Genomic DNA, 18,752 nt, shown 5'->3' with positions numbered 1-18,752 from the left:
ACACTCAAACACAAGTGTGCAAGGGAAAGGGGATTATAGGGACCCCAGAATGTACCCTAATAACTCAAATATCAGCTGGCTTGCAGAGCAGGCAAGCACTGAGTCCTCAGTCACAGAGGCTTTGACATGAGGGTCCTCCCTGCACAGAAAGCATTCGCAAGCAGAGCTCAAAGGTCCCCTCCAGCGGAAGGACTATGCACCTGCCTCACCTTACCCACACCCGGTGTAAGGTGCCAATAGCACAGTGTGCCACAGAGGATGTCAGCTTTAAAACTCACTGCACATTAGAGCACGCTACCTGGACCCCGGTTGCCACCACCCAGTCTAGACAGTTCATTTTTCTGCTTTCTACCCATTGGGCCCTTCCAGGAACGCCTGCCATCCATCGCTTCCTGTGAGAAGCATTAGGAACTTTCTCAGCTGGCCATCCACATGCTGCGACCTTAGATCACTGGCCACTTTCTTTCGACACCTCACCCTAGTAAGGGCAGCTGGCAGCAAGAGGGATGAGGACATTATGCAAAAGGAGAAAGAGGATCTAGTGCCTGGCGCACAGCGCAAATGCGATCCTTGACTCACAGAGAAGTGTCTTTGAGAAAGGTAAGGGAAAGACTGGGGAGATGTCGGGAAGAAAGAAAGGATAGGAAACAGGAGATGGCTGGCTGCGTGGCCCGCCATGGGGAGGAAGTCAAGAGCTGCAGGGAGTGCCGCTCAGTACGGGCACTTACCGTCTTCATGCCCACGATGGACTTCTCCACCTTGGTGACGTATGTGACGTGGTCCTCATTGGACTTGAGCTCCTTCTGCTGGATCCTTTCATAGATGCCTACCACCAGCTCTCTGGGGATGTCAGCCCCGTCATCCACACCTACCAACATGGAGGGGTCAATGATTTCCCTCCACACCAGAGCACCAGGAAGTGGCCTTGATTGTGTTTTGTTTTTGATCTAAAGCTTTTGGCAGTTGACTCCCTATCCCCACTAAAGGAAAGATAGACTTTTCAGCAATGTCTGCTAACGTCCTCTGCTCCTACCTCCTAGGCCACTTTCCTGTGGTTCCCAGGCTCCCCCAAAGCATCTTTGCTTCTGCATTTCTATTGTATTCTGTGCATTTGCTTTGACCTCACCCTGTGTCTCCCCATGAGCATGAAGATCATCTGTTTTGCCCTCTTTGGGGTCTTTTCTCTCTGGGACTTCCCCTCCCCTTTAGCAGGGGACAGGGTACCAAGAACAGATACCATGGAGTGGTGGAATGAGTTATAGGTGTCTTCCCTCACTGGGGCAGAAGAGCTGAGCAGGAAGCTAAGAGGAGGCTCATGCCTTGAGGTAGCCCAGGCAGTGAACCCCGCCTGTCTGCTCCCGTGTTATATACTGGCAATGTTTGGAGAGCAAAAGAGTTATCGGATGGAAATAAAAAGCAGAGGGATTGTGGGAACTTGAGTGAGGAAGATGACCTGAGAGGTAATGGCCGTATAGAAAACTCCGGTAAATGCAGGTGGAATAGGACACCCGAGTTAAGAGTTCACGAGAGAAGATAAGTGACCAGAACCACACTCTGAACTGCTTCTCTATTTATAACTTTGCTTCAACCAACTGTCAATCAAAAGTATTCCAAGAACTGCATTTGTCCCCAAAATGTACAGATTTTTTTTCTCGTCTTTATCCCCTAAATAATATGATACAACAGCTGTTTACATAGCATTTAAATTGTATTGGGCCTTATAACTCATCTAGAGATGACTCAGTATAAAGGAAGGTGAAATACATATGCCCATGTACACACACACACACACATACACACACAACACACACACACACAGAAACTGAACACCCAACAGGGTCCTGGAAACAATTCCTTAGGGACATGGAAGAATACTATGTATCAGAAAACTTCACACAGCTGGACATGTGTTTTTAGACTGAAAAGATTGGCCCGAATTTATAGTGGATGCAGAAAAACACATCCGTGTGAAAATTCTCTACAGAAAGGCAACCAGAAGAACCCATAGACTTTCAGACACGGAGGAAAAACAACCTTCCCAAGGCCAGGAACCAGATGGCAGAGCTGCACCTCAGCTAAGGCAGAACAGGACATGCCCACACCTAAGCTACGTATGTATTTCCAGGCTGGGATCCTATTCCAGTTAGCTCCCAGTCACATGTGAGGGCAGAAGAAGGCAGATTCAGAATGCAGGCTGCCGCTTTGTCTCCAATGTACCTTTTCTTTGCAAACCAACTACAGATGAGGAAGCTGTGATGTCCAGGAACCAGGACGGTGGCTCAGGAGATGTCATGGTTGACGCTGACAAGGAATACCTAGGGAACCATCCAGATCTAAAATACTGATGCTCAGGATAGGGTCAGGTATTTTAGTAGTATAAACATATGAAGCCAAATCTAAAAGAAATCTAAAACTGACTCCAAGGAAGGTGGAAAAACTGTAGCTTTGGGCTGTGTTTACTTGGCTTTCTGATCCTTCTCTGGTTTTCGTTGTGGTGTTTGAAAAAAGTGGAAAAAACTCTATATCATAGGAGATTTAAACATTGCTTTAAAAAAAAACATTAAGTACCCCGTCCCTGGAATAACACAGTATTTGTACTGTGTGACTCCATTTCTATATCTCAGGAGGCGACAAGCCCTGGAAGACAAGATGATGCTAAGCTCAGGAAGGGTCTGAGGTGAGAGGGGATGAGAGAGAAGGTTCTGGGTGATGGAAATGGCCAATTTGTAGACTCAGGTGTGAGCACACAGGTGTCCATTAATATAAACTCTTGTCATATTTATTCATCTTATACAGTCTGTGTTTATAACAGGGATAGGAAGAAAGAAGCAGCATGTCATTTATTGATATGGAAGGAACACTAGACACATAGCCAACAGGCTGGGGATGTAGCTTAGTGGCAGACGGCTTGCCTAGAGTTCAGAAGTCCCTGGCTTCTCTCTCAGCACCACAAGATGAATCAATAAACAACGGAAACCTACTCAAAGTGTGGCTTGAGGGAACAGCAGTGGTAACAGGGGCAGCAGGGTCTATTCTCTTTTTTTCTGTAATGAACCTTGTAGAATTATTTTACTTTATTAAGTATATACATGCACAACTTTGATTTTTGATTTAATTTTTGGAGACGGTATCATTCGAAAGCCCAGGCTGACCTTGAACTCACTCTGTAGCCCAGGCTGACCTTGAGCCAGCAGCAATCCTCCTGCTTTATCCTCCCAAGTGCTGAGATTGTAGGTGTGGCAGTATCTCCTCTGGCACTTTGACTTTTCAATGTCCAAAGCTACCCATGTTACTATATATATTATATGCTAGTAGCTTTGGTCTGGTCCCGGTGAGAGGCACACGGTATCAATCAGAAAGGTTTCCCTGGTAGGAGCTACCAAGTGACTTGCAAGGTTGAATTCAAGGAACTCAGAGCTGGAAAGCCTTCTTCCAAGTCTCTTTCCTCCTAAGTCATGAGGTCAGAAGGGTTGGCCCTACCCAGATACCAGTCTAGTGCCAATGACCTGGAGGTCACCCAGTGGGGATGGTCCACAGCACGCAGAAGGCAGAAGGGCCCTGCTACTTTGAATAGGAGACTCCATATGCTGGAAAGTATGAAACTTCCCCAGCCTGCTAGGGGTGACTAGGTCCTCAGGAACAAGTAGCATCTACCGTTAGGACTCGTAGTCACAGAGTTAACACGAACAGGACCAGGCCACATTGTGCAGCATCCTTACCCCACCTCCCCAGTCCAGCTCCTTACCTCGAAGGTTTCGGATAAAGTCTTCTAACATCATCTTCCGGTCAGGCTTGATGTTGGGGCTGTACATGTCGGTGTTGAGAAGGATGACGGCAAAGGCCAGGATGAAGATGGTGTCTGGGTTGTGGAACTGCTGCACCACCTCGGGGTTACACATGCAGTAGCGCTGGCTGTGAGGGTGTGGGACAGGACCGTGAGCTCCCCAACCCCAGCCCTTGAAGGGTCCGGGGACCAGGGAGATCACTGGCTGTCCATCCTCCAGTACCCACCTCCCACAGGTGCTTAGTAAAATGGGCTGGCTCTGGTGAGTGACAAGCAGCCATTGGGAGGGTCGCATGTGGCTGCCAGCTCAGAGGACTCACTAAAGGATTCTTTTTCTGTTTCTTCTAGTCCACCTTCCCACCTACAACAGAAGGGCTTCACCCAGCTCAGCATCTCTTAGCCCAGAATCATGGCAGCTTTTCTTCACCACCTGCTTCCCAGAAATCAGGGGATTTGGAGGATCAGGGAGCGGATCTGGGAAGGCATCTTACCTGAAAGCTTCTATGAGCCGCTCTACCTTCTGGGCCTCCCCTTGCACGCGGATGTGAGCTTGAAACTTCCTCAGGGCCTCGTCCAGCTCCATGTTGGAAAAGTCCATTTCATCTACCACGCAGCTGAGGGCAAGAAGGAGGGGGTTGTGGGTAAGGTCAGCCCCCTTCAACTCCTCTAGAGCTGAGGGGTGGGGTGAAGCCACCCTGGACAGGTGGGGGGAGGGCAACTTGACTTGCTTCTAGCCAGGAAGGAATGGAGGAAGTCTTACAGCGTTTTCTTCCCTGCTCTGGGGTCTCCTCTGAAAAACCTAGGTGGACAGCTTTCTCCCGCCACCTCTCACCTCATGCAGCAGTCCTGGGACGCAGGTTATTGCCTATTGTCTCTGTCCTGCAGTCAAATACCTGAGGCCTAGGGGGATGGGCTGTTGTGGAATATTTGTTTAACTATGCAAAGATGTGTTGTATTTGTTTAATTATGTAAAGACGTGTTGCTGTTTCACCTTGCCTGTCTGAGTCACCTGATTGGTCTAATAACAAGCTAAATGGCCAATAACAAGGGAGGAGGTATAGGAGGAACTTCCCGGCAGGGAGAATAAGTAGGGGGAGGAATTTAGACTTAGGGAGAAGGAAAAGAAGAAAAATGAGAAGAAGGAGGAGGGGCAGGAGGAGGAGGAGAAGGGGGAGGAGGAGGAGGAGGAGGAAGAAGAAGAAGAAGAAGGAGAAGGAGGAGGAAGAGGAGGAGGAGGAAGAGGGGGAGGAGGAGGAAGAAGAAGAAGAAGAGGAAGAGGAGGAGGAAGAGGAAGAGGAAGAGGAAGAAGAAGAAGGAGGAGGAGGAGGAAGAAGAGGAGGAAGAGGAGGAGGAGGAGGAAGAGGAAGAGGAAGAAGAAGAAGAAGAAGAAGAAGAAGAAGAAGAAGAAGAAGAAGAAGAAGACAGGGAGAGAGGGAGAGATGAAGATGTCAGGGATATGCTAGGGGCCATCCAGAAAGATAGACACAGAGGAAGCAGAAAATGAGGACATACAGAATGAAAGAAAGGTAAAAAGCCCCAAGGCAAAACATAGATGAATAGAAACAGGTTAAATTAAGTTATAAGAGCTAGTGGGACAAGCATAAGCTAAGCCAAACTTTCATAATTAACAATAAGCCTTGGTGTCTTTATTTGGGAGCTGGTTGGCGGCCTAAAGATAATGCCAACTACAGTGAGCTGGTGCCCAGCAACATCAAGGGGAGTGGAAGGCTGAGCTCAGGGCTTTCTGCTCTGGACCCAAGTTCTCACTGAACCCCACAGGATCTGAGGGTCAAACAACGTAAATGGGATGAGTCAGGCATGGTACGTCCTAGCTACTTAGAAGATGGAAGCAGAAGGATGCTTTTCAAAAAAAAAAAAAATTGGGGTGGAGGTAGATGTTATATAGCCTATATCCTATCAAGACTGATTAGGGGTCCCTTTCTCTCCACTGGAATCTCCAAGTGGGTGAATCTTTCCTGCGCCCCCTTTTCTCAGGCTGCCTGGAAAGGACGAAGCCTGTACAGTTTCTCTCTGTGGACCAACCCCTTCACTTCCTTTTGGTGCTCTGTTCCCAGGGTCTCGTGTGGGGTGGCAGGAATCCGGGCGTGGTCGTGCTGCCGATCTGCTACTTCCAACATTAGGCCTTCCTGCCAAGAGAAACTTATCATAATGTGGCTGGCACATGCCCACAGGCTCTAGAGTTGATGTCTGTCATCTCTGTCACATGCCCCCACCCTCGTTACCTCCCTATTGGCTCCTTCACAGCCTACCCTCTGCTGTCTCCTCAGTTCTCCTGGCAGGACATTGTCACAGCACACTGTGGGCATGAATCACCTTGTCCTTCAAGGGTGCCCTCTTATAGCTCAACCCCAGCACTCCCAGCAGGGCTAACCAGACATCCACAGAGAGGCCAGGTGTCTCTGAGCAGGACCCGCCTCTCCCATGATCTCAGAAAACCAAGAGACCCCCAACTCCGTTGTCATTTGTCAGATGAAAGCAAAGAGAGGAGCCATGAAGCAGTGATCTGGGCATGGAGGTGTGTGGATTCTGCCACCCCTCTGAGGGGGGAGTAGGAAGAGAGGTTAGCCCACCCCCCCGAGAGCACTAAGGAGGAAGGAAGAGCTGAGGGGGAGCAGGATCCTTCTTCTTCCCTCACCCTGCCCTTGGTAAAGCCAGAGCCACCCTCAGCTGAGTTTCAGGCTTGTCTCAAGTTTGTCTGGGTAGGATCGTGGATGGGACAGGAAGAGCATGGAGGCAAGCGGCTTGCCACGCCTGAAAACCAGTCTGGAATGGAGAAGGATGCATGGGCACCAGATCCTCCAAGTCCACCCAGGTAGAGAGCACTCTGATCGCTGAATGGCTTCTGTTGCCTCCGCTTTGCCTTTTGTGAGGGAGCACCATGGGGTCAGCATCTGTGGGTGCCCAGGGCTTAACCCAGGCAGGAGCCAGGCATCAGGCCACAGAGTGCTGCTCTCCTGGAGAAGGAGACAGCCTGTGCAGCAGGGGGCGCAAAGACAGAGACAGAGCCCATGCAATATGGGCGCAGAAGCCAAGCCGGAGCCAGAGATGGGAGGAGATAGAGTGTGTTTGGTGTGAGTCCTACAACCAGAGCCACAAGGAATAAGGAAGAGGGGTGGGGAAGAGCACAGCAGATAGAGACAAAGAGGGAAAGAGATGACTGAAGAAGAGGGGAGAGAACAAAAGGAAAACAAACAAGAGAAGAAAGGAGTAGACAGAGGAGGGCAGAGAGAAAAAGTCAGGAAGAGATGACGTGGGAGGAAGACTCCATGTATTCAACGTGGGAGCAGACGGTGAATGAACACAATGTATCATCTCACCCCGGAGTGGAACCCTCATAAAACCACGGAAGAGCGATGTGGGCTTAGCTGGGACAACACTGACTAAAAGTCCTGGCTTCTCCAAGGCCCAGACCTAACTCATTAGTCTATCTCTGCTCCTCCCTCTCTCTGTTGTGGGCTCCTGAACACTCCCTTCCCCGGTTTTGTGTCTCTTCAGAAGCCCCTCTCCATGTCCCTCTGCCTCCAGAGCTCTGGGCCAGGTCTCTCCCCTAGATGGTGGAAGTAGGTGCTGGAAGCAAGGCTCTGTGGGGGAGGCAGGAAAGGAAGTGGTGGCTGGGGGGAAGGGCTCTGCCCAGTCAAGCACAATGGCCTAGTTTTCAATCCTCTACTCAGGTGACACACAGCCTGCCAGCTCACCGGTTCACTGGCTCAGGGACTGTGGCTAAGAGCTCCAGTAATGAGCCAAGAGTCTGAGACCTGGAGCAATCTAGGAGAAGCAGTCGGGTGAAACGTGGCTCCCAACCCAAGACAGGATTGGGAGGATGACCATGGAGCCAGAGGGCCTCTCGTTCAGCATCTTCTAGCCTGTTCTGAGAGCCCTGAGCTGGGATGGAGAAGGTGTTAGCTAAATGCAGCTCTCTGGACCCCGTCCAGATCCAGTGAATTAGAACATTTGGAAGCTGCATTCTTTATCAACTCTCTGAGTGGTGTTTAAGATGTGGAAACCAGGGGTGCCGGAGCTGAAGCAAAGGGTAGAGGGAAGCTCAGCCCTTCATTGGAAGCTTTTGCAATGGTAGTCTAGCCATCACCAAACCCCAGGGAGCTGCCTTTCCAGGGAGCAGTGCCTTTGTCCTCCCAGGCTGTCAGGGCTACTGTGGTGTGGGGTAGTAGGGGGACAGAGAGGGGCTGGAACTATGGATAGACACAGCATCTCCCACTCCTCACCCGCCTCCCTGGGATGCACCTCGGGGCATCAGAGGTTTATTTATTTGATTTTTATTTTATTTTTTATGTGCACGAGTATTTTGCCTGCATGTAAGGGCAATATATTTATGCAGTTCCCTCAGAAGTCAGAAGAGGGCATCAGATCCCCTGGAGCTGAAGTTACTGGCTGTTGTCAGCTGTCACGTGGGTGTTGGAACCAAACCCAGGTCTTCCGCAAGAGCAGTCAGTGCTCTTAACTACGGCGTCAGTGTTTGATAGCAGGAGCAGTTCCAGGACACTGACATCCAGGAGAGAAATCCTAACATTTTCTGGCTACAAAGCCCCAGCTGAGACATGGGGAAGCCCCCACTCTTCCATAATAGAGAGTCACTTCTTATATAGCTGTGGGCGAGTCAGGGCCAACTCCTGGGACCTGCCCCACCCTCCTCTCAAGCCCGATACTCCCTAAGCTGGGCACAGAAGCAGGGTGAGCTCACAGCCCACCCGTGACGGCACCCTGGATGTCCCCAACAGTGTCAGACAAGGACGTAGCTCTCTGGCTGGCCTGGAATTCATCTCCCTGTGACCAGCAATGGCTATTCCACCTTCTACCGAGGGAGCCATTATTTGCTTTCCTGGTGAGGTCTGTGTCCTCCTGGGGACGGTGGCCAGGTGGCAGACTGTGCTGTCTCCCTGCAGTGTGCTCCGGTAGACAGTCATTTCAGGATTGTCACCTGTGACCCTAACGACATGGGTTCTTCAGTGTGGATTTCGGCTGGCATCTCTGTACCCTTAACCTTCCTTGTTTTCTTTCTCCATACTTCTATTCTGTAGCATTGGTCACCGGGAATCCCTAAAGGAAGCAGACTGTTGACCAGTTTACCAAATCTTCCTGCTGTTGTGACCAGAGCAGGTAACCTCCCCTCTCAGCACTGTGCCCTGACAATCATTTTGGGTCTTCTCATTTCCCAGTTTTACACACAGGGTCTCTTGGGCCCCCTGGCTGCTTGCCTTGTGCTGCCACAACTAGGAGAGCAGATTTTCCCAGTTCTGGGGAGCCTCTTTCTTCTGGGGCTTCTCCGTGTACATATACAACTCCAGGACTCCAAGCATCAGGCAGGAGGCTCCCTCTGGACCCTGAGTATTGCGGGTTACTTTAGGACTTGTTACATGTTCAGTGTGAGACATTTCCCACAATCCCATGTGCCTGAGCACCTGGGTCCCATCTGTTGGCACTGTTTTAGAGGTTATGGGACCCTTGGAGCCCAGGACCTAGCTGGCAGATATAAGCTCCTCAGCAACATGCTTCTGGTTCCCTTGCTACTTCCCGACCCCCCAAGAAGTGAGGAGCTGTTTTCTCACACTCCGGCTGCTGTGCATGGACCTGCCCCCAGTCCCTGTGCTTTCCCAGCTTTGATGGACTGCACCCCAGAAACCAGGAACTAAAGTAAACTTCTCTCCCTTAAGTTACTTCTGTCAAGTGAGGCCAAGAGCAACTCATCATGTCTCACTTAGTATGTAACAAGCCTATGGTCTGGATTTTAGGAGTTATTAACTGCTACCTGCTACTTTTGTAACGTGTTCCTAGAAGAGACTGGCCCTGAGTGGGATGGCACAGACCTCACTCCAGGAACACCTCCTGGTCAGGCATGGCCACCTTCCCCACCTCCCGTGTTCCCTGTTTCTCAGTGATTAGTGCTAAAGTAGTTCTTCCTGACGGATTCTACCTCCTCCAGACCCACAGTGGGGGTCTGGGAAATCTTGGAGGACATTTGGACACATTTATACAGGCAGTAACCATGGCTGTGCAAGGAGCCGCTTGATTGTCAAAGATTTCCTTCCGGGTCAGAGTCCACCTGGTGTATATCCCACAGGAAGGTTCACATCCCCAGCTTCTTCTTTTCCCCATTCTAGGCCTTCCCAGAGCTCCAGCAGTGACTGGCTGGTTAGTTTGCTTTCAACACATGTGCTAAATGGCGCCCAAGTTCAAGGCTGGGCAAGGACCTGTTGCGAGTGGCTAGCAACACAAACAGGTTCTGTCCAGGAATGAGATGCTGGCTAGTTTTATGTCAACTTGATATAAAATGAGCGACAGTCATTTGGAAGGAGGGAACCTCAACTGAGAAAATGTCCCCACCAGATTAGCCTGTGGGCAGGTCTGTAATGCATATTTTTTGACTGATGCTTGATTTCGGAAAGACAAGCTCACCATGGACTGGTGGCTTAAGGTAGCAGACTGAGCAAGCTACGAGGAGCAAAGTCAATAAGCAGCACTCCTCCATGGCCTCTGCATCAGCTCCTGCCTCCAGGCTCCTGCACTGTTTGAGCTCCTGCCCTGGGTTTTCTCAGTGATGGACTGTAATGAGGAACTGGAAGCAGAAATAAACCCTTTCCTTGACAGGTTTCTTTTTTGGCTATGGTTTTTATCACAGCAATAGAAATCCTACCGGCGACAGGGAGCCGTGCTCTGAAAGCAGAGTGAGAACTTTTCTTTATAGTGGGATGTTGTGGCAAACACTTATAATCCCAGGACTTGGGAGGCTGGGGCAGGAGGATCACATGGTTAAGGGCGGAGTGGGCTCTCACCTTCCATCCTCTGAAATTCTTTATAATCATTACAGGTTCTATGTGGATAAAGGGCCTATTCCACACAAAGACAAAGAAGACGTATTTTATATTGCTGTGCCCATAAAGAACTCTTAGGGGACTTGCAATTTCAGTTGAGAGCTGAAAAATGAATTGCATTGTTGAGAAGTAGGTAGGCTAAGGAGGCTGATGTATATACCAAGGCCCGGTGGTAGACAAGAATTCCAAGGATCTAGAAAATGCAATGTAGACAGGAAGAGAACCTGGAGAAAACAGAGGCCTGGGGCAGATAGGACCTTGACCTGCCAGAGATCAGAAATTTGCCAGTCTTGAGAATCCTAGAGTTTAGCCTGAACTCAGCAAGAAACAACAGCAGGGTAGATGCAGTGGAGTGATATGATCCAGTTTCCTTGAAGATTATTATGGTTTCTGGGGAAAATAAATGAAAGGGAGGGAGCCTAGTCAAGATGCTATTGCAGGGGTCCAAGCCAGATGTGTTGGGGCTGAGTCAGGGTCGAAGCAGAGTGCAAGGTCTGAGATACAGCTCAGAGGAATCTGGAACAGAAGGACAGAGGGGGAATGGGAGCTATGGAGAAGAGTGGTCCATGATGAGTCCCATAGCTCATTGTGAACCTGGTCCAGTACTTAAGTGAGCATGAGACTAGATTGAGGCTTCAGCTTGGCCCGCTAAGTGTGAAAGGTTGTGTCGAGTTGCTATTTCTCCTTTACTAACTTATACCTGCCCCCTAGAACCAGGAGCAGAACCCACAGCCTTACACACACTGGGTAACAACTCTAGCCCACAGCCCCATAAACCATTATTAAGACCCATTGTGCATCTCTTTTAGTTTACAAACGAAAGCCTTGTGTTGATGACTCCCTGCTCTTTGGTCTCTCCCTTTGTCTCTGCTTTTGTTAGGAGCCAAACTCCGAGAAGACGTCCCTTTTGGTGCCATCTTGCTTCCTTCACTTCTCTCAGGTTCCAGCCCAGTGTATGTTCTCACACTCTCTCGTCATGACTGGTCACCATGTCACCAAGTTCAATGAACTCTAGTTGTCATCCCAACAGGGATGGGGAGCACGGCCTCTCCCTGGGGTGACCCCTTTCTCTTTCTAGGTGTTCTTCTTCTACTTGACCTCTGACTTAGAGATGGCCACCAGGCCTTCCTCCCTGGCTTAAAACCCTTCCTTAGGTGGTCTTGCTGATTCCAGTGGCTCTAATTGCTACCGTAGCTGAGCGTTTGTCAAGGTTGTTTCTCACCCTGAGTCCCCTTATTGTTGGGTCTCTGTGGCCAATGTTTATTAAAAAAAAAAAAGCCAGTGATAGCTGGGGAGTGAGCAAGAACATCACCATTGCTTCCACCTCCCACGGGAGCATGAGTGGCACACTTTTTTTTTATAGTTGAGTCATTGAGGTCTGAACATCCTTACTGGGTGACATTCATGAGAATGTAGGATGTGTTGACTTCTCTTGCATAGATACTGGGTTATGAGTCTTTTGTTTTACCTGACATTTAACAATTTGACTTGCTTAAGTGAATATTTGACAATGTCTAGTTCGATCAGTTCTGCGGATGAGACATCCTTAGGTGCAGCATATGTCTCCGTTTTAAACTGAAAATATATATACATGCATCAGGAATTACCTACTCCAGTGCAGTGAGCTCAGGACACAGCACGGTTAGTCATATGCAAGGATGGGTGTCCTTAATCCTCACCCCCTCGGGAGGCCACTCACGATGGGTGACACAGCTCTATGCTCTCCTCCCACACCTGCCGCAGGCTCTGGGATCCACCTATTTCCCTCCCGGATGCAGCCAGTGTTGTGGCTGTGGGCTCTGCCTTCAAATCATCTTTAAGAACCATCCTTCCAGGATTCTTGTCTGGTCTGCACTGGCTCTTCTGCTTGCTTTTCTTCAGAGCCTTTCACATCCCCATGTGAAGGTCAAGTTCCCAGAAGCTAGCAGGCCCTTAGCACCTTCCACTCCCCCCCCCGCCCCCGTGTTCCCCTCTCCCCACTTCTTTCTGCAGTCTTCCCTTCATGCCATCTAATCCCAACTTTGAACACCAACTGGTCTCCCTGGCTTCCATGGTTTTCTGGACCCGGCTTCTGTCTACTTTAAAATTTCCTTGCTTCCTTGCATGGTCAGAACATGTTGTTGTTTTTCCGGTCCGCTTTGGGATAGGCAAACTGGTCTCACCTTTGCTTCCCTAGGGTGTATATGAACCCAGTAACTTTTGTAGGAAGAGTGAATGAGTGAGAGATTGCTTGAATGAACCAGGACTCCGCTCTTGAAGGTCAGCTGAAAAAGAAGCTCAAGAGCCCTTGAACATTCTACCCAGGGACCTAGGATCACTTAGTCTCCTTTGCCAAGATGATCTGGAACTGACCCCAGACCTCTGCCAGGGAGATGTTTTGGAGGACTGCAGACGCTGGGCGGCAAAGCAGCATGGGCCACATAGACTTCTTGCTTCCTCCAGCCACAGAAAGAAGGGAGTGCATGATGAGAGCCAGGGTGTGCGGACTTTCAAGAGTCTGTCTGAACCTGCCTAATGGATCAGCCAGTGAATCAGGGGTGAGGGTGGGAAGAGAGGGTTTGCTTAGGCCTTCTCCTTTCCTGCAGGTCTCGAGGGGGTGGGGTAGGGTGGGCGCGAACCTCAGGAGGACTGCATCTGTGTGAACAGGTACACTCTTGCATCAGCCTGCTTCTTAACACTGATCTGCTCACCCAATCAATTTGTGTTGTGGGAAATGAAGCATCCTACACAACTCTGATCAAAACGAATTGCGTCATCTCGGGATTTTTTTTTCCTTTTTCCTTTTTAAAGGAGAGCAAGACAGTGCCTGGCAGACAAAGGAACTGGTTGAGAGCTGAAAATAGGTAATAGCAACAGCAGGGATTTTTAAATTGGCCAGAAGAGATGGTAAAGATTGTCAGCGCAGTCCAGCTGCAGCCTGGAAAGAAGCAAGTAGCTGCGCTTCAGGGCACAGGGCCACGGGATGCAGGAACCCTGCTTTTATTCTGCAGCACTTGGCTTACACAATTTAATTAAAAATATTCTCATCCGGTGCAGGGTTATTTTTTTTCTACTCAGAACTCATAATATGCTCTATAAAGGTTAAGGCCTTTTAGAAAAGTAAATGGGGTCAAGGAAACAGTGAGAGGACGCTGACTCAGGGGGACCTTCTGGTGTCCCTGAGATGGCATTGGGACACAAAGGTCTTCTCTGAGGCCACCTCCAAAGGGATGCCTGCCAGACACAGCCCGAGGACTCAGGAATCAAGAGTACTCAGTTGTAACTACCCAGACCAATGAGAAGTCATCACGGATGCCAGAACAGATTTCTCTCTTGCTGGACCTGATGGCCTCCCGGTGAGCAGGGGTCACGAAACCCCAAAACATCTCAGAATCCACTGGTGCTTACTGACCCTGGATTACTGGGACCACCCCTGAGGTCCTCATTTAGTGGTCCTGGAGCAGCGATAGAGACAGCATCACCAGAGGGCTTCTGGGTGATGCTGATGTTGCCAGTCAGGGCACCACACTTTGAGAGGCAAGACTGTGTGCTGTAACAATGTAGGGTATGGGAAGAGGTCAGTCTTCGGGCTGGAGCCTTGTTTCTGCTATGCAGCAGTCTGGCTCAAGTCACTAAGCCCCTGCATGCCTCTCTTCCCTCCTCTACAGGACAAACATATGTCTGTCTTCTGGGTAGAGCTTGTATGAGTCTTAAGAAGATGATGTAGGCAAAGGTCCTGGTGTAGCAGGACTTAGTAAGTAGTAGCTTTCATTGTTTCTGGAGATCAAGCCCGTGCTGACATGCTAGGCAAAGGAGCAGATTCCAAGTCCCTCTTAGCGGAGGTGTTGAGAATACCCCTTCCTACAGCAGCAGCTGACTGCCCGAATGTCAGCTATCTGCAAGTGCTTTAACACACACACCAAACAAGAAACTGGATCTAGCGCAGACCTCTTGAGACTTGGGAAGCGTATTCTCTGCCCTACTCTTTCCCCATGAGAGGATCAGAGCCCAGGAAATCAAGTGAGTAGAGGGGATGGAGTTGTATCTGATTCTGCCCAACTTCCTTGCCACCGGCCAGTGGACAAGCCATTTCTTCTCTCTGGATCCCTGTTCTACCTAGGTAAGGTGAGGACTGCGCTATAGCTGAGTGCCCACATGGCTTTCCAGGCCTGCAATTCAGAAGCAGACAAGAACCCTGAATGCAGCAGACCACACTTCTCGCGGGGTTGGGCATAGACATTGGTGTGTTGTGGGATTATAGGCTCATTCTACACCGCTGCAGGTCTCCACCATCTATGAGCTGTGTGGCCGAAGGGAAGCTCCCTAACCTCTCTGTTCCTTGGTTTCTGCATTATTAGAAATAAACACTCCCATCGCTGTTGCTGAGATGGAACAAGGCCTTGCATGGGAGATTCCTGGAGTCATGCCCACCCACAGGCGCATCCTGAATGCCAGAAACAGTGGGTGATCTTTATCAGGCTTCATAGCCACTATTCTAGGGCTCCTCGGGCCATGCTGACCCCTTGGAAATCCCCCCTAGAAATCTCCTGGTAGATAGGCTGGTTGGAGTTATGTAGGACATGGGAATGACCCCTCCAAGCTAGGGCCCTGAGAGATAGGGAGAAGGTGAAAGTTAGAAATATCCATTTTTGTATCTTCCCAATGTGTATACCAGAGGGAGCCTCAAGTCCGGAGATCTTCACCCTGTCTTTGGGGACCCCAAATTCTCCAGTTCAGGGAGTATGGGACTCCTCACCTTTCATGACCATTTACTCTTCGAGAGCATCCTTATCCACGTCAGGGATAGGGTGGGATGCCTAGAGAGGTAAAAGGTCAAATCTGAAAAGATACCACTGCTTTGTTTTTTCTCTCACGGTTCCAGGACTTGAACTTGGGACTTTATACATGCTAAGTGCCTTACCATTAGGTTATGTATTATCCCCAGACAACACTTTAAAAAGAGACATCTCTTTGTGCCTCTGGTTGCTAGCAGAGGACTTTTCGAAGCTGTGGAAATAGCACTGAGTCTTCCTACATGGTTCTTTCTCTCTTCCTAAGGATTTCCCAGGGCCCCAGCCTCACCTTCCTCTCCTCAAAGGAATTCCTCAGGCATGACATCTGCTCTGAAATCGCACAGTGCAGCGGGCAAGATGTTCTCAAAAAATTTCTTGCTAGCCAGAAAGGAAGGCCACAGCCTTCCAAACTGTCATGTGTGACAGACAATCTGTCTTCATTTCATAATATCCCGGAAAGAACAAGTCTGTTACACTGTGGCCAACACATGCTGGTGGGAATGGAGTCGTGAAAACCTGACTCCAACATCAAATGCTAATTAATGTGTCCCGGAACTTCACAAAGGACCGAGAAAACTAGGAGAAGGAAGGAACATGCTGGAAAGTTCCTGCTGGCAGCTTAATCCTATGCTGCCCTTCAAATTGAAATGATAGACATGGGTGTCCTCCCTGTGCCTATGATTCATGTCAGAAAGAATCATCCACGCTAGAAGAGAGACCGCTCACAGCCGGCGCAGAACATTCTCTCATCCACCGGCCTTCAAACCCGCTGGAGCGAACACTTTAGGAAGGAAATAGAGCAGAGCTGAATTCCCGACTATGTGAAAACCATGGGTGGGTGTGGGCAGGGAAGGCGTGCGGCTAGCCCTTAAAGATCCTAACCCTGCCTGGCTCCTATGTATACCTGAGCTTGCAAGGTGTCTCTTCTCAACATTCAGAAGGGATGTCTTCAGGATATAGGGTAGTTCCCCCTAGAAGGAGTCACTCCCTCCCTGCTCCTTCCCATCCCTCCCTGGCAAATTCTAGCAAGCGGACACCAAATCTGGTAAGCAGACATCAAACCAGAACAGGCACAGCCAAGCTTTTCTGCACTGAAAAAGCATCAGAGAGGCTCTGTTGCCTCTCGGTTTTAGGTAGGAGAAATAAAAATGGAAAGAGCCACCATTACAGAAACTTCCTGAGTCTCAGGCAGTTCAACCTGTCAACTTTTGCTTTAAAAAGGTAATTTGTGGGATGGTGCTGGCACAAGCCTATAATCCCAGCATTCAGAAGGCAGAAGCAGGTGGGTCTCTGTGAGTTCAAGGCCAACATGGTCTACAGAGTGAGTTCCAGGACAATCAGGATTATACAGGGAAACCCTGTCTCAAAAAAAAAATGTAATTCAGTAGATACTATGACTTTTACATAACAAGATGGACATCAAAAACAAATAGTAACATCTTAAAGTGTGTGTGGCCCTTTGATACTTTTTATTCTTATTTGATTATAAGCCTAGTAGAAGTTATTCTATATATTATTACTTTTTATAAAAGCTTACTTTTCTTGCACTGTGACCAAATACCTGACAAGAATCAGTTTAAGGTAGGAAGAATTTAATTTGGCTTGTAGTTTGAGGGAACACAGTCCACTATGATAAGGAGTGGTAGTGGGCAGGCTGGTGATCCAGGCTTCTGGATCAGGAAACAGAGAGTTTGGACTAGAATAAAGACCCGGTTATAACCAACCAGTTCTGCCCTTAGGGCCCTGTGTCTCCCAGCTAGGCTCCATGCCCAAGAGATTTTACAACATAGCACCATGAGATGGGAATCATGTGTTCAAACATGTAAGCCTGTAGAAGACATTTCACATCCAGACCATCATGCCTCACCTCTAGCCTCCATTAGGTGCCCTTTTGAAATGCCAAATGTATTCAGTAGAACCCTTAAAGTCACCATAGTCTCAGAGTTCCAACAAAATCCCAAATTCCACAGTCTCTTCTGAGATTCAAGACAGTCTCTTATTTGTGAACCCCTGTAAAACCCAAAGACAAGCTTTATATTTTTGACATTAAATGGTACTGAGTAAACACGCCAGTTTCAAAAGGGAGCATAGAAGTATGGCAAGCAAGGACTGGACCAAAGCAAGACTGAAGCTCAACAAGGTAAATCCAAACCCTTGTACCTTCCCACCTCACATCCTGGGCTCATGGTGACATCACTACAGCGTCTGTTGTGTTTGCAGTGACATCGTTAAGAATGTCATACTCTAATGCTATATGGCCTTGAATCCAGAATCCATTATTTCTGATCCAGTCTCACTCAAACTTCAGAATCTGTGTAGGATGTTTTGACAGAATGTAACAAGAATGGCTTCTAGTCTGTTCCCAACAGAGTCCGTGGTCACTTCTACAGTCCCGGGGTCTGGACCTTTGTTGTCTGTGCTTCAGTCAACATTTTGTTTTTCCAAACTCTAACCATAACAGTTCACGAGGCTCTCCTTACAGCCTTCTAGCCTACAACCCCAAACTCGTCCATAGTCTTTCTTTAACTAGGTCTTAAGGCTCAAAGTCAATCTTATCAGAGCAATGGCCCCACTTCTCAGTACCAATTTTCTGTATTAGCTATCTTCCTCATTGCTATAATCAAACACCCAATGGGAAACAACCTAAATGAGAATGGATTTATTCTAGTTCATGGTTTGAGGGGATGCTGTTCAGCGTGACTGGGGAAGCTTGGTCAGGAAGATTGAAGGTGGTCGGAGTGCTGGGGAATCTGCTCACATTTCAGCAGATCAGAAGGCAGAGACTGGATCAGAACTAGGTGGGTTTTATAATCATCTACCCTACCCACTCTGGCCTTGTATCTGTCAACCGGACAGATAACAGAAGGTTCTACAGCATTCTAAACCACCACCAGCTGGAGATCAGGCAGATGAGCATGTGACACTTGACATTCAAACCACAACACATTCCTTTCTGCGATGTGTCTTCCGTGAAAATGAGACCAGTGCACAGAGACAGCTGTCAGCCACCAGGAACTCCAAGTGCCGCACTCCGGAATCAGGGCACTTGATGGTAAAATCAGACCTGGGTAAGCATTAGAGGCAGCTTCTGCTCTGGTTCCCCAGCCTTTTGCTTTTTCCTCATAGGTCTGAATGTTGTCTCTAAAATAATAATTTCCCTCTGAGAGTCATTCCACTCCCGTCTTCCCTCCTGTGGCTGCTTCTCGGGGAACTCAGTGGCTTGGCATGTCTCAGTCTCTGAGGACATGGGGGGGGGATTTATGTCCTTTTGTTTGGCAGACAGCTATGTACATGGATGTGACTTGCTGAATGTCCTCAGGTGGGGGCAGGGAAGCCATAGAGTACCCC

General features: G+C 49.0%; 1 protein-coding gene across 5 annotated transcripts in view; it reads right to left on the bottom strand.

Annotated features, from left to right (window-relative positions):
* Iqsec3 (IQ motif and Sec7 domain ArfGEF 3) overlaps positions 1–18,752 on the bottom strand; it is a 101,152-nt gene that overhangs the window by 14,192 nt on the left and 68,208 nt on the right. For all 5 annotated transcript variants that reach the window (XR_009057251.1, XR_009057250.1, XM_057771686.1 and 2 more), the window contains 3 exons: positions 4,276–4,398; positions 3,746–3,912; positions 729–868 (listed from right to left, as the gene is read on the bottom strand). Coding sequence is in view for 3 of the 5 variants with exons in the window: in XM_057771686.1 (XP_057627669.1) it covers positions 729–868; positions 3,746–3,912; positions 4,276–4,398 (430 nt within the window). In the remaining 2 variants the exon portion in view is untranslated. The remainder of the gene's footprint in view (positions 1–728; positions 869–3,745; positions 3,913–4,275; positions 4,399–18,752) is intronic.

The sequence above is a fragment of the Chionomys nivalis genome, chromosome 1 (genome assembly GCF_950005125.1).
Source record: "Chionomys nivalis chromosome 1, mChiNiv1.1, whole genome shotgun sequence".
Taxonomy (NCBI): Eukaryota; Metazoa; Chordata; class Mammalia; order Rodentia; family Cricetidae; genus Chionomys; species Chionomys nivalis.
Note: the sequence above shows the minus strand (reverse complement) of the source record. Positions and strands in the feature narration are given on the sequence as shown.